Source organism: Lucilia cuprina, chromosome 6 (assembly GCF_022045245.1).
Source record: "Lucilia cuprina isolate Lc7/37 chromosome 6, ASM2204524v1, whole genome shotgun sequence".
NCBI classification, from domain to species: Eukaryota; Metazoa; Arthropoda; class Insecta; order Diptera; family Calliphoridae; genus Lucilia; species Lucilia cuprina.
In genome coordinates, this window is record NC_060954.1 from 32,547,619 (window position 1) to 32,563,480 (window position 15,862).

At 28.6% G+C, this 15,862-nt stretch overlaps 1 protein-coding gene across 1 annotated transcript in view; it reads right to left on the bottom strand.

The window, feature by feature from the left end:
• LOC111675432 (nuclear pore membrane glycoprotein 210) overlaps positions 1–15,862 on the bottom strand; it is a 96,439-nt gene that overhangs the window by 64,794 nt on the left and 15,783 nt on the right. The window contains exons 16-17 of the mRNA XM_046954595.1: positions 11,083–11,188; positions 599–717 (exon numbers count right to left, since the gene is read on the bottom strand). Coding sequence (XP_046810551.1) covers positions 599–717; positions 11,083–11,188 — 225 coding nt within the window. The remainder of the gene's footprint in view (positions 1–598; positions 718–11,082; positions 11,189–15,862) is intronic.

Sequence of the window (15,862 nt, forward strand, 5' to 3'; positions counted from 1 at the left end):
GTTGATCCACATGAAAATAACAGGAGGGTAAAATTTCTATTTATCACTTGTATGAGTTTATCATAAAAAATCAGCTTTGAAAAAATAGGTATGTTTGCGCTTTACTGCCAAGGCTTAATTTTAAAGCAACAAGGATAAGTATTGGACTAGATAAATGTTGTAATGACTCTTAATACAGGAACTTTAACTAAGCATTATTCTATCAGGGATGTCGTCAGTAAATGGGGCAATACCGTTTTATAAAGGTAAAAACAAATTAAACTCGAAAAGATGTATATATTTTATAGTTTGTGTCATTTCGGTATTAAAATTTTACAATCGTACGAAATTGTAATGTAAAATTTTATACGTTATAACAAAAATATTAAATTTTCTTTAAAAATAATCGAATTAATTCAAAACGAAATTGCCATTTGTTATACCGAAAAAAGATTCTACATCCATAATAAATGTAGGTACATATGTCTCTCTAAATTTATTTTCAAGAATACCACATCAATTTTGTTATTTAAGGTATTTATATTTCTGAATTCTAAATACATTTTTGCTATTTATAACAATGTATGAATGTGCAGAACAAAAATGAAAAAAAACTTACCACATCGGCATCACGAACTTCAACATCATATTTTATAAAATTGCCGCTTGCCTTATCGCCATTGGTAACTAGCACTTTTTCGCCCAATTTATAACGATTTCCAAGTACTCTGCCAACTCCTATAAAATGAAAGCGTTCAGAAATGAATAGAAAAAAATTGAGTAAATGTAACAGGAACAAAAACAGCAGCAATAATAACATGGTTTACAAAAACATAAAAAAAAAACTAAAAATAAAATCACCATTTCAAATTTAAAATACAACAACAAATGGGAAAATAGAAGCAAATACATATACATACACACATACATATAAAGACTGGAAATATTTAAAATTTAAGAATTGTTCATTTGAAATTTGGTTGTACAGAACAAGGGACTATATCAAAATTGTTATTTTAAAAATTTTGTTGTTGTAGCAGCAACACGTGTAAATCGGTGTACCTGGGTAGACAATCGTTGTATATTAGAAATGTTGTTGTAACAGTTCGAATCTGCCCGATAGTTCTTTCCTGAGAAAAAAAAACTTTCAGTTGATACAGCTGTCGCTGGTTTGACAATCTTTGGCCGAGTGTGACTCTGGCCGTTCCGGAGCGAAGATCCTCAATTGTTGTAGGAACGTATTAGAAATTTAATATTGTTTGCTGAATACAATCCAATTTTTAGGAAAGATTAAGGAATTTAAATGTAAGTGTTAACTCTTAAAACTCCATCGAAGGGATAAAGTGCCTTGAGCATTTGGCAATCAATATCACGTTTTCGCGTCCAATGTGGTCCCAATTTTAGAACTTCAATAATTTTTTGGATATTATATCTGTAGCATAAAAAATTTACAGATATATGTCGAATTCACAATCATACAAAAGCCGACTAATGGTTAAGAAAGTATTTATGTACATATATAACACAGTATTAAAAATACGTTATTTAAGTACTTCTATTTAGGTTAGTGGTTACAATTGCAAGTCATTACCAAGTTTTTGCTGGGTACTTATTGTTAGAACGATTCCATAATGAATACAAATTTAATCAATAAATTCATATCAGATTTCCTAAAACATGAAATTTTTAATCAGTTGTACAAATATGTTCAATTGATTTGCAAATTGTATATAATAACAGATTTGAACAATAACTGTTTGTTATTTGGATTTCTAGAATAAGGGCCGGATTTTATAGGAACAATGTTTTATTTGAATGAACAAAAAGGGAAAAGTTATTTTATATTTGCATGTTGCATGTAGTACTCATACCACGTTGTACTTACTACATAAATACATATTTCTATTGCCACTACCTCAAACATACAAGCAATGAGGAAAAAACTTGTTACATATATTTTCGGAAGCCTAACTGGCAAGAAGGTAACAAACATGATGTGGGTTCGTTTGTTGGTTTCAAAAGGGGTTGAGAGGTGTGATGTGGTGGTAAAGCATGGAAGTTTTTAATACACATTTGGCATTAGTTTGGTTGCATTGGATTTGTGGTAAATTTTGTATACAACTGCATACCTACTTGCAGCCAAAACTTACATGGATGCTACAACTACTTACTGCTACTTCTAATACTTTCATCAACTGCTACCACACTACGTACACAAATCCACATTCAGTACCTTCATACATATTCATATTTAAAGTAGGTGCAGAAAGAGTTTATGGTTATAATAATGCAACAATAGCAATAACAAAAACAACAACTTAAATAATAATAAAAAAGGTTTGAACGTGTACGTGTGCTTTAAACACAACATTATTTGATGGGGGGCTTTCTGATGTTGCATCACCAAAACATATTAAAAAAATGGGTGAAAAAAGCACCATCCATCCAACTTTACAAAGCGGTAAAAGATGAAAAAAGTATTAAATGAAAAAGTTGGTAATTGGTTTTAGAATTAATAAGTACTTGTTGGCTGATTCTGATTCGGTTGTTATGTTGAACGAAATACTTATTAAATAATAAGAAATAAAAGAATGAACGGTATTGATGAATATCGTTTGACCTACAATATGGTAATGTAATGGTAGATTTACATACATACATATGTACATATATACATTACGTTAATTTTAAAATTTAATGTTTTTACAATAAATAAGACGGAAAAGGCATTTAGAATACTTATATTCAAAAAACGATAAACGATTTTTGTATAAACGATATTCAGCCCGATTTCTTTGGATTTCGCAAAACAGTTTGGGAATTATTCTTATAACATAACAAAATTTCAAACAACATAAAGTTACCGTTATCCGATGCAATAAAAATGTTCAACAATTATCTTACAAAGATGGTAATAACGTATTTACACGATAGTCAGATGTCTGACACTATTATAGTTTAACAATGTCCTGACAATGATTTCTTAACGACATACATTTCCATATTTAAAAAAAAATGCTCAAAGTAGGGTATCATAGAAAATAAAGAAAACCGAAGCTAATATTTGTACCATGTAAGTTAGTTGTTATAAATATTTTCACATGCGTCTTTTTATCAGAACCACTACCTAAATATGTAATAAGTATTACAAAAACTTTTATGTATATGGCTTTTGAGTAAAGATTGCGTTTATTAAAATTAATATTTTTCAAAATTACCAGAAGATAAAAAGTTAATCCAAGTTAATGTTAGTTTAAATTGAATATAAAGAAAAAAGTGAAATATTTAGGTGGGAAAATTAAATGATTCAATTCATTTTTAATATAGGTACATATTTACTAGGGATGCCAATTCGGATTGATTAAAAAAAATCCCAGGATTCTAGGCTTTTTAGTTCCGAAGATTGTTATTGTGTTAATCCCTTTCCCTCACTTCACTTAACTTTTCATATAAATTGTTTTTGTATTCTGCAAAATTGGAATACAAATATTTCAACCCAAGCGAAAGTGTTTTTACAAATAAGGGGTTCATAATTTTCTGTAAAAATTTAGATATGAATTTACCATCCTGTCACAGAATAACATTATGATCGAAAGTGGGATTAAATTTAGCAAATATCTTGGTGAAAACTTTAAAAAACAATTGTATTTCAATTTCATTATAAAAATTTTAAGTGGTTTCATTCCGATAAGTTTTCGTTTTACTTTTTACAAAAGGTAACACTTTAGATCGGAATAAAATTTTGTCACTATTCATAATTATCTCTTATATTCCTAATTTATCTCTTAAATAAATTCAGATGCTGTAGTACTATTATAAAATCAAAGAAGAAACTATAGTCGGGCTATAGTCTATACTAAATACGAATATTAAATCTGATACATTTTCAATAGTAAAGCCTTGAAATTGTACCTTGGTTCTAACATATGTATTTTACTGAAAGAAGCCAAAAAACTTGAAGAATTGAGCTAAGGTTAAATGAAGCTGAAGATTATCAAAAGCTATATTCAGGGAGTCTTGGTGAAAAAACGACCGTTTTCAACCATTTTCATAAGTGTTCGTCCATGAATCAAAAGAGGCGTCCTGAAAAATCATCCAATTATCTTAAAAATTACGACGCGTAGAGTGCGTACAAGGTTTACATGAACATACAGACAAATAAACGGACATAGCTTAATCGACTCAGAAAGTTATTCTAACTAAAGACTATTCTTTAAATTATGAGATAAGACTATACTATTGATCAGCCGATGGACTGTTTTATAACTACTATACTGACTACTATATGAACTAGTCTAATGTATGTATGCATATGGTATGGACTACTTTATTTACTAGTCTATATAATGAAGTATTCACTTATCTATATTGTAGAATTTAAACATGTTTAAAAAACTTTATTCTAGTCTATTGACTGATGTATTATCCAGGCTATGAAATAAACTATTGAGTAGCTATTACTCTCTCTCCATTAGTATATTCATTATATGTGATAGAATTATTATAGCCACTTTATTAGTTCCTTCCAATATATATATTCATTGTTCCTTCGATAATAAAAACATCCTTCTGCATAATTCTCGCGGGTTAATAGAACTTCATTACTATCATCGAAACACTTTAAATCATTAGAAATTAATTAAACTCAAAGATTTACAGTCGATTTCAATTAATCTACTTAATAAGACCTTTGGCAAAATGTCATATTTTTTATGTTTCAATTCTTTTCTATCTTTATGTCCACCACAACGATGTTATAAAGTCCTTTGGGGAATATTAAAACATATTATGCGTACGATGAAACAACGGCTTGCATAAATGATGTCCAACGTCCATTGTGTTACTATCTGACAGTAAATAAAAGTATCCGTACGTATGTATGTACATATACATAGTATGTATGTATCTATGATTGACTGTATGTGTATGTTCTTTGTCAATGTGTTCGTGTTCGTATTCGTATAAAAGTGCCATTTATGTATAATGAGCACTGAGGAATTTTTATTTCCATCATCATTATTACGGGGAAAATTATGATCACCTGTCACACATGGCTAAAATACCACATTAATAACAAAAACACGAAATGAATGCAAAACTACATACTTTGACAATACTAGTGGCTCCTACAAAGTACTATTGTCATTGTCACTGTCACAACAGTAGAGCCGTCAACAAATGACTGACAAAAAATTTAACAACAATAACAATAGACAAATAAACCAAAAACCCATTGTACAAAATAATAATTCTTTTGGGAGTTGATAATAAAGAATATACACATGTATGTAGGATACCTATGTAGTACACGAATATGATACATACTCTTCCAAAATATTTTGTCAGCAATATTAACACAATGGACAGAATATTGAGAGTATAATTTCTTAGAAAGTATATAATTCTATAAGAAATTCTACATATAGAAATGCGTATTGTATATCATATTCCTTTCCTGAATCTTGGATATGGTGATTGTTAGTGATACAAAATGAATACCAGATATCACTACAAATTTAAATTTAAACATAAACAATTTAAGTTCAAAATTTATTATCATTCTAAAAATGAGATGTTCTTAGTTAATTGAAGAATGTGCACTTACAAATACATACATATGTATGTATGTATGTATGTACATTAGACCGACTCACTCTGCATGGAAATTCATAATTGTGACATGTGATCCCATCAGAAATATCGGATAGACGGACATTAAATTATGAACCAGAGAGTGTGATATGACAGAAATTAATTACGTATGTACTTTTAGCTAATATTAGAAAGACAAAATTCGCCATTATCTGTATTAGAATTATAAATATATAGATTTGAAAAACTCTCTTCTTTTTTTGCTACTTAACTCTTTCATATGTAGATTCGAGCTTATATCAAACCGATAATTCGAAATATAAGTACATTATGAAATCACTTTAATCCAATAAAAAAAGTAGTAACAATAACCAAAATTAAGATTTTTACACTTGATGGATCCGCAAATGAACAAGTATTTTGTACACTGGTTTCAGTAAATCCATACTTATTATCAGGGCAAGGATTTTCATGCACTAAAAAATTAAAAATATGCGCTTATAAATGCACTATAAAATGGGAAAATATGCACCAAAAAATATTTCTTTGTGAAGATGTTCAGATCTTAGGTTTTTGACAACAAATATACAGGTTTTTAGGGACTGCTTTATGTACTATAATACCACTTTAAAGGAACCTCGACCTCGAGAATGACAAATATAAAGACCAAGAAACAACTTTAAATAGTATATATTTAATTTCTGAAAGTGGAAAGCTTGATAGCAAATCTTAAAAAATATTAGTGAATGAATGTATCTTTGTATATTTCTTCCGAATTTTATCGTTTGGTAATGTTTTTAAGTGAATTATGGACGTGAGAGAGATGTAAGAATAATATTTTATCAAGTTATCTTTTAATATGGACACACAACTGGGCAGACTAAGGAATTGATACTTAACCGATATTTTATGGACCAATATTTTGAACGTTACAATTAACAGCAAACTCAAAATACCTTCCGAACTATTGTGCTTTTAAAAATTAAATAAAACTATGTAAAATTGTATTTCATAGATTTTATTGTTAAATTGTATAGAAATCCTTGACCTACATATTATACTTTTGAACAGCTGCAAATCAGCTTAAGTACGGATTACTCATTTTTTTATAAGTCTGCTGGATTAATAATTCAAATTAAGTTAAATTATCTTATAACAATGATATCATTATTTTAACAGATCTGCATACAATACAAAAACTCAGGGGACTGTGAAAAATGTATGTTTATACAAAAGCAGCGAATATTATTTTTGTCTAGTACCGAAAATGTATTAAATATTTATGGACATAATTCGTCGTAATCAAGCAAAAAATCTCAAGTCCACTTTTATAGATTTTTATTAATTCCAAAGTCTCATTAATGTAGAATTTGGAAGGTTTATTTCTATAGAACTACGTATAAAAAAACTGTAATTTCTCAGTAAAATGCTTCCAAATTTAATATATGTAATGTTCCTAGCTAAAATAAAACCAAGTACTCTCAAAAGAATAATATTTATCACCACTTGAAATGTAGCACTAAGTGAATTTTTTTAATTCTGTGGAAGTGATGTTTATTGACGTCCAAAGAAGCGAAAAGAATCCAATTTCTTTTAATCTAAGGTATATTTGTTTGTACTGAAATCTTCTGAATTATACCTATTTTATTTGAGTTAAATGATATGTTAATATTATTTGAGTCATATTAGTTGTATTATATAAATAATAACTTCTAAAAAAGAACATACAAAATACTTCCTGAGAATGATTTCAGATGTAGTGAATTTGGAATCAAATAAAAAAGACATCCCTCCTATGACGAGCCTGTGTTAAAATCATAAATTCTTCAGGTCTTTCTCAGTACTTCAATGGAATAAACTCTACTTCAATCAAGTAAACTTTGCTCCAGTAGTACTTGCCTTCTTACCAAATAAGTATAGATTTGCTGGGTTTGTTTTGGTTTTCAAATCGAAATAATGTGAAAATTCAACTTTGAACTACTGTGTAAAACTTGTCACTATCATCTTTAAATCTTATTTAACACATTTGCAAACAGACAGCCGCAAAAATAAATAGGCTTTTTGTACTCAAATTTATGTATGTATATTTACTGTCAATAATAGGAAAACCAGTGACACAAAAGTGTTAAAAAGTCATGAAGAACAAAAAAAGTTTTATGGACATATAATGCAATAAATTGTTCAGGGATTTGTGCAAGTCATTTCCACGAAAACAAGACGAATTACATAATACAATTAATGAAGAGAAGAAAAAAACAAAAGTTTTGCAACTTATTAATATTTACAGAATTTGTGAGTAAATTGCATCTGGAATTGTAACACAATGTTAATGATATTACTTTACTAATATGTTTAGTTTAATGAGGGTAATTAAGGCAAAAAAAAAACATTTGGACTACCTATGTATGAAACATTTATTAATCATTAACACACATCGTTTCGTAATTAAGATAAATAATTTCTATACAAAGTGTTATCAAGTTTTACCTCTAGACTTTTACGTTCGATTTTAGAACATTGTTTGTGACATTGATTTGAGATATGTGTGGTTAATTTTAATTGCACAAGTAAAAAGTTTTTATGTTTTGAATCAAATTATAACTGTTTGCAATATCTTGCAAAGTAAAGTAAGTTATAGAAATTGTGGCCTTGCTACAGTAACATGATATAGTTCTGATTTCTGCTTTGTAAGCAATAATGATATTAATTTATGGTAATGTATGCCGGGACTTAATGATATTTTTGCCACAAATTAAGCCTTTTTTAATTTCTTGTTTAGTTTATCAAGGGCAAAAAAGTGTAGGGTAGAAGGGGGATCATAGCCATAGGGTCACATCTGCCAATATCGAATAACTTGAAAACTGAGTAATCGATTTTATCGCATTATAAAAATTTTATTTTCGTTTATCGATTATCTATCATCCCTGAAAATTTGAAACATTAACTTTACATATGATGGGAGGCAGACATGATTGTTTTCCAAAGGACTTTGAAAATATTTCACTGTGTGAACTTATTGTTCACGTCAATAATAGTGAACAATAAGACATAATATTTTCGATAATATAATTTGAAGCCCGAAAAAAAATTGAAACTAAACCCCAGAACAACCCGTGGGCACATGCGCCAAATATATATAATCTAGTGATGTAGAACAAAATTTGGTTAAACTATAGAAAAAATCAGTAATAATTTGTTTTAATTTTTTTTAAGTTTTGTGAAATAAACAATAAATATCTGGTTTATTATACTTTGCTTAATGAATTAAAGTATAAAACACAAAATAAGTTTTTATTTTTGTAGGTTTTTTTATTTTATTTTAATAATGACAAATCAGCACTAACCCCTTGGTGCATTTACCCCATGGATGGGGGTATCGCCATTTTTGGTCAGTGCGGAAAAGTTAAAAAAATATGTACATGTGGATGTCTTAGGAAATATTGAAAGGAATAAAACTAAAACCAACATATCTAAGTATCCGATCCAAGATAACCAAAGAAAAAAATTAAGAATATGTATTGTGGTTTTAATTTGAGGCCGCCTCAAAAAAAGTGGCGCATAATCCCCCTTCTACCCTATTTTTTTCTACATTTTATTAAAAAAATTTCAAAAGTATTTTTACATCTGCGAAAAAATGTTAAATCTCTATAATTTTCCCATCAAATGTAATTGATACAGAAATAACTTGGAACATATATTAAAAAAAGTGGAATATTTACTTCCACCTTTTTCAAAGTTGAATTTTTACATGCCTAGTTTACGAGAAAAATTTTATAACTACTTTTATCGTAATACATACATACGAAAAGTTCGAAATATGATTTAAAATACCTCTTTTCTAATTTTAAGTAAAAATTAAACATAATTTTAAATTGACTGGAAATCAGCTGCCTCATGAAATAAGGCAGCTGATTTCCAGTGAAATAAAATAAAATATTTCGTACAATTTTGTATATATTACAAAAGAATTTCATGGTACAAAGCATTTCGTACAATGGACGACATTTTTCGTGTATAGATTATTTTCAGTATAGCAATACACTAACAAAGTATACAGATGATTTTAAATTACAATCGATGAAATGTTCGCGAAATTGGTCGGATGTTATGAAGAATATATGTTTTTACTATGTTTATTGATGTTTTGTTGTTTAGGATTTTGTTTTCCAATATTTCATAATGAATTAGTATCTAAATATGGAAACATATTAATAGATAATCAACTTCTTTTACAATTATATATCGTAGAATAAAGTAAAAATTTTAAAAATTTCCGTCATGTACAAATTCAAACACATTTTGAACTTTTAATATTCTGAATAAAAATAGTTTGGGAAAAAATCATGTTCGATTCATAATATTTATTGCCAAATTCATTCCAGATATGAATTAAGTTTTTCTATGTGTAGGATAATAATTTATTTTATGATTCCAAATATGTAGTTACAGGCCTCGTTTGAACCAAGATAAAACACAAATTAAATTCTATATTAATTTAAAAAATACACATTTTAAACAAACTGACTGGTGTAGGTTATCATATGGTAGGCCATGTCCGACTATACATTCATACTTGTTTTTAACTAAAAATACTAGTATTTTTTTTGCTTTTGTTATTTTAACAGCAATGTTTGTTCATTTTGCAACCAACCTTTTTATTGTTGCTTTTAATGTTTGTTATAGTGCAACGTTTAAGAGACAGAAAAAATGTCAGCTGAAAGATTTTTTTCAGGGTCTTCTTCGATTTACTGATTAAAATGGTTGTAAAATTTCATGAAATGATTTACACCTGGATGCATTTTACTTAATTTTTTTCTTCCTTTTACATTTAGTTGCTTTGTGAGGTCTGTTAGACATTAGACTCAGAAGGGGCGTTGTTTTTTAAATAATAATGAATAAAACAAAGTTAAACAAGGTGTAAATAATTAGATGAAAATAATAATAAAAATAATATTTTTAAGTACTTAGTTACTGTCATCATTTTGGTATGTCACACATAAAACATTTAAAAATAAATTTTATAGCTGACAACAGGAAAGTAAAGTATAATAATCACATCAAAAAGTGCATAAGGACATTTCCATTAAAACATCAACCATGATTTAGTAAAGCTCTATCTTTTTAAAATAAGTTAACAAAAATTGGTATATGATCTTCCATTGTACCAACGACGATGTATTTTGCCATATATCAGCTTTATATTAACATATTTGAGATCATATATAACCCAAATTACATGTAAATTGCTTAACTATTTAATAATTTTCTAAACAATTTTTTTTTAATTTAAGATAGTACATGATTTTAACAATACATCGTCACACCTTAGCGTACTTACAACATTTTTCTTTGTACATTTACTATTTGTACATTTACTATGTTAAATACCATTATTTGGTTAACGGGAACAACAATAACGTATTTACTTGGATTTTAAACATTTAAATAACAATAAGTATAATGCAGTATTTACAAATAATCATAAAAATAACAAATGCAATCAATACATACCTGTTAGTCTATCAATAGCGACAATTTGTTCATCAGAACTCATCCAAAACGATGACAATGGTAATGGAGAATCAAAGCATATAATGTCACCAACAGAGAAGATTGTCTAATATCAACAACATCACAAGCACCAGAAGTAGGAGGAGTAGTACCAACCAACATAAAGACAACAGCAATCGAGGTGGAAAAGTATGAAGATGAAAATCCATTTACAAACAATAAAAACAACAGCGATGTCATTAAAAAGTATAGTTGCCATTGAAAGTGAAACAACCATTTGAAGAGAAGCAATTTGAGCAGCATCAGTAACAGCAGCAACATTATGAAATCAACATGTTGTTTGTTGGTTGGTCGGTTGGTGAGGTCGATTATTTGTTCAGTGTTCAATGGCGTCATCATCGTCAACAACATTAAAATAGAAAACATTGATGGGAGATGAAAAAAATTAAAACAAGAGTATCGCATCATAAACAGCAGCAGCATGAATTGTCGTTGTATTTACCACAGGATGCATTTTAGTGTCAATGTAGTAGTTGATGATGATAGTTTTTTTTCGAAAAATGTTTGTATTTTCATTGTAACATTGCCAATGAGGATGACGTTGACGACGATGATGATAGTAGTTGTAATAGTAATTTGGATGATAATGACAATAGTTATGATTATGAAAATGTTAACACCAATTGAGAAGAAAGTAAAGAGAAAAAGAAAGAAAAGAAAAAAATATTAGTTGACATTAGTATATTGCAATAAGTCAATAATTACAAAAAAAAATAAGTGAATATTGTATGGTGTATCAAGTGCTTCGATATTATATAACCATTTTTTATATTATTTGATTTCCTTCAGTGTTTAAATAACTAAACTACAAGTAGCTGTAGTAACGAAAAATAACTACTTTTGTAGTTAAAAATGTTCAAAAATTAGCAGCAAATCATTTACTATAACTTTTGGCAGCTGTAGTTATAGATGAAGCAAAATAATAATAATAATAATAATAATAATAATAATAATAATAATAAATTATATTATATTTTTCAACAATCAAAAATTTTAAAGCAACTGCTACCTAAATAAGTAGCAATGCATAAAAATAAAATTTTTTTGATATATACGAAATACAAACGAATCTTTCTAAATGACGTAGAAAGATTCGTAGGCTTTCTAAAAACACATCTACATATTATAAAAATGCAATATTAATATTTCATTGTAGTTTCGCAAAGGATGCTCTAGGAGGACTTTGTTTCCTCTACTAAAAGGATTAATGCACATTTACCAAAGGATTATGTATCAAATTTTGTATGAAAATTTGCTGTATACAATTTTTATAAGTTTTAATGAATATGTCAATATGATTATTAATGTAATTTCCTATAAGGACATTTTACAATTTCTTCGACTAGAAATCTTCTAAAAAGCATTCAATGAACTTTTTTTCAATGCGGCTAGATGTACTTATGTTTAGTATGGCCCATATACTGAATATTTTTCCCGTTGGGATATGTTTATTTGTTAGTTTATTACACCCTACACTACTTTAGTGGGGAAGGTATATTGGGTTTGTGCTGATGTTTGTATTCGTCCTATTCCCACCTTAAGGTGTACCAATCGGCTTAAAATCGTTTTCTGGCTGGCTGTCCATTTAAACCTTGTGCGCAAGGTACATGTCGCAATTTTTAAGATAATTGGATGAAATTTGGCCCAAACTCTTTTTTGGCATAAGGACAAAGCCCATTGAAAAGTCTCTTTAGTCTTATAGAACTTTAAATGGCACTACCGATTTTTGTAATGATCGGGCCTCATTTGACACCATACAAACTCCCCTTCAGAAAATGACTTGAAGGCCAAATTTGCCTATAAACAAAATTAAAAATATTCCGGAATAAAGTCATATTTTTTTAATAATCCTTATTTTTTACACACCGAATTGTGTAGGGTATCATATGATCGGCTATGCCCGACTATACATTAATTCCTTTTTTTGTTGTCGAAGTTTTTGGTTTTATTCTATTGCTGCCTCAATAATTTGGAAGCAATAATAAAATACTTGGTAGCAAACGTAGTTTTTCTAACAGTGGTCCTTTCATGTGATTGGCCCATTCCAAAAAAGTATTAATTATACTTATAACACAAAGACTTTAATTTTGAGAGGGTTAACAAAACTACAAAAAGCCATTTAACATCCTTAAACTTAGATATACGAGTATTAAGAGACTTTTAATAATTTACCCTGTAAGTCCCATGTTTACCCTGTCAGGATGAGAAGCCGGACTTTTCAAACTAGTGAACAAATGTGACACTGCTTTCCGTTACCACAGAATTACTGACACCTCCTTGTGAAATAATACTTCACCACTTTATTATAGTACTCTCTGATCCCAGAGCAACCACTTCGGTAATTCTATTTTTTCTACACACTTACCAGGAGCGGTGTTATATCGTCCTCAGAAACGGTGCAGTGTCGATCCGTTTTTAGAATAGCTAAGAATTGACCATCAGTACCACTATTTCTTATCCAAAGAAAATTTATTGCCTTTTTTTAATATTAAATAAAAAGTCTGCATGCCTTTGATTCATAATGCTAAAATCTGAAACGTTAACCAGAACGGATGCATTGTCGTTGATAGACGTCGTCGACAATGACTTCGACTATCACTGCGGTATACATAACTTAAACATCTACGAGATTGACATAAATGATCTTCCCTTTCTAAAAGTTTCACATACTTTCATGAAATCTTTTCTTTCAAAATGTTCCTTTAATTTAACAATATAAGTATCAACCAAGCAAAGCACTTATTGACATTTTTATTTCTAATTAGAATAAATTATTGTTTTTAAGCACTGTTGTGGTCTTTTTATCTCAATAATAGTCACTATTCGATATATTCAAATTGTTCATTATGGGCATTTCATTGCATCGAAATCGAAATCAGTATGTGAAATTTAAATAAAACAAAACTACTAAATGACTTGTTACGAAATCTATGCATGTTCTTACATCCACTTGAATTTAATTTATAAAATTTGCTAAACACATCACGTAAAAAGTTAAAGATTTAATCCTTTTAAATGGTATTTAAATGGATTAAAGTTGTTTACGTTGTTGTTGTATCATTTCAGAATGTCAATAAAACAGAGTAAATAAATTGAGAAACAAAAAAAAAATAATGACCAATAAAAATACAAATAGAAAAATAAGAAGAAAAAAAGTAGTGTAACTATGAGAAAATGTAGTGAACAGTAATAGTCACAGTAAGTAAAAATATAAACAACAGCAAAATTGTGTTTGCAACTTGTATAGAAATTGTTGTCAACACAATTCTCATACACACAAACCCATACACAACTTTTCCTTTCTCGATGACAACAACCTCCTGATGAAAATCAACATTTTAGTTAAAATGGTCCACCGCAAATCTATAAATGCATAAAATCCCAATAATCAATTTCATTTCAAATTGCTTATATCAAATATAGTTCTAAAATTTCTTAACACTTCATTTACACCTGACCTTACACCAGTCAGTATGTTAAAATTGTGGACTATTTTTTAAAACATAAAGTATTTAATTTGTTTTAGTGTGGAATATTTTTACTTATTGTTGAAAAACAGAAATTTTCTACAAGAGGGCTAATAGGGGAGTAGGGGTAAATATGGGCATATCCTTATAAATTTAGGTAGATTAATTTACGTCTACTTCAAAGTCATTTATGTAGATTTTAATAGTTTTTTAGTAATTATAAGTGAGTTTTGACCTTCATTTTCTTAAGGGGAGTTTGTATGGGGGTTAGGGTCAAATGAGCCCCGATCACTATAAAAATTAGTATTGTCATTTATTGTTCTACAAAACTAATTTTTGCTGATTTTTGTTGACATTATAAAACATTTAAGGTATTTGGCCCTAATCGAGCCTTTAGGCGAAATAAATAGGAGAAATAATGAACCGATTTCAACCATTTTCAATAGCGACTCAGAAAGTGATTCTGAGCCGATTGGTTACTTAAAGGTTCGTCTAGGGCCAATATTTTTGGGTGTTTCAAACATCAGCACAAACGCATAATACCCTCCCCACTATAGTGGTGTATTATATGTAAGTAAGAAGATGTTTAAATAATTTCGGTTGGTCTTTGTGCGAGGGATTTATCCGCTCTTAACGCTTCTAGCTTTAGAAAAATAATGAGTATTAAAGACTCATTATGTATATATAATTTATAACATATGTACATATATAGTAAAACATAAAATTTTACTAAAGCAATATTTTTAATGTTTTGACTTTTACATTATTAAATATGTTTAGAACTGCCCTTCCAAATGGACAATTCCTTTTTATTCAATTTAAGTGCTGGGTTATACATATAATAGCATATACAAATAAGTATTTGTAGGGTAGAATATTGCAATACAATATAACGATGACCCAAGTGAAAATGGGCAAAAAATAAAAATTAGAATCTTATTAAGTTGTATTTTATGTTTTGATGACCACCTTAAGTAAAAAATGTTTCTACTAAAACAATTGTTCAATTTACAATCATGTTGTATATTGTATCTACTGATGTATAGAAACAGTGATTACGAACAGATCTTTGCAGAAAGTCATAACAACTAAAAAATAAAAATTAGAATCTTAATAAGTTGTATTTTATGTTTTGATCACCACCTTAAGTAAAAAATGTTTCTACTAAAACAATTGTTCAATTTACAATCATGTTGTATATTGTATCTACTGATGTATAGAAACAGTGATTACGAACAGATCTTTGCAGAAAG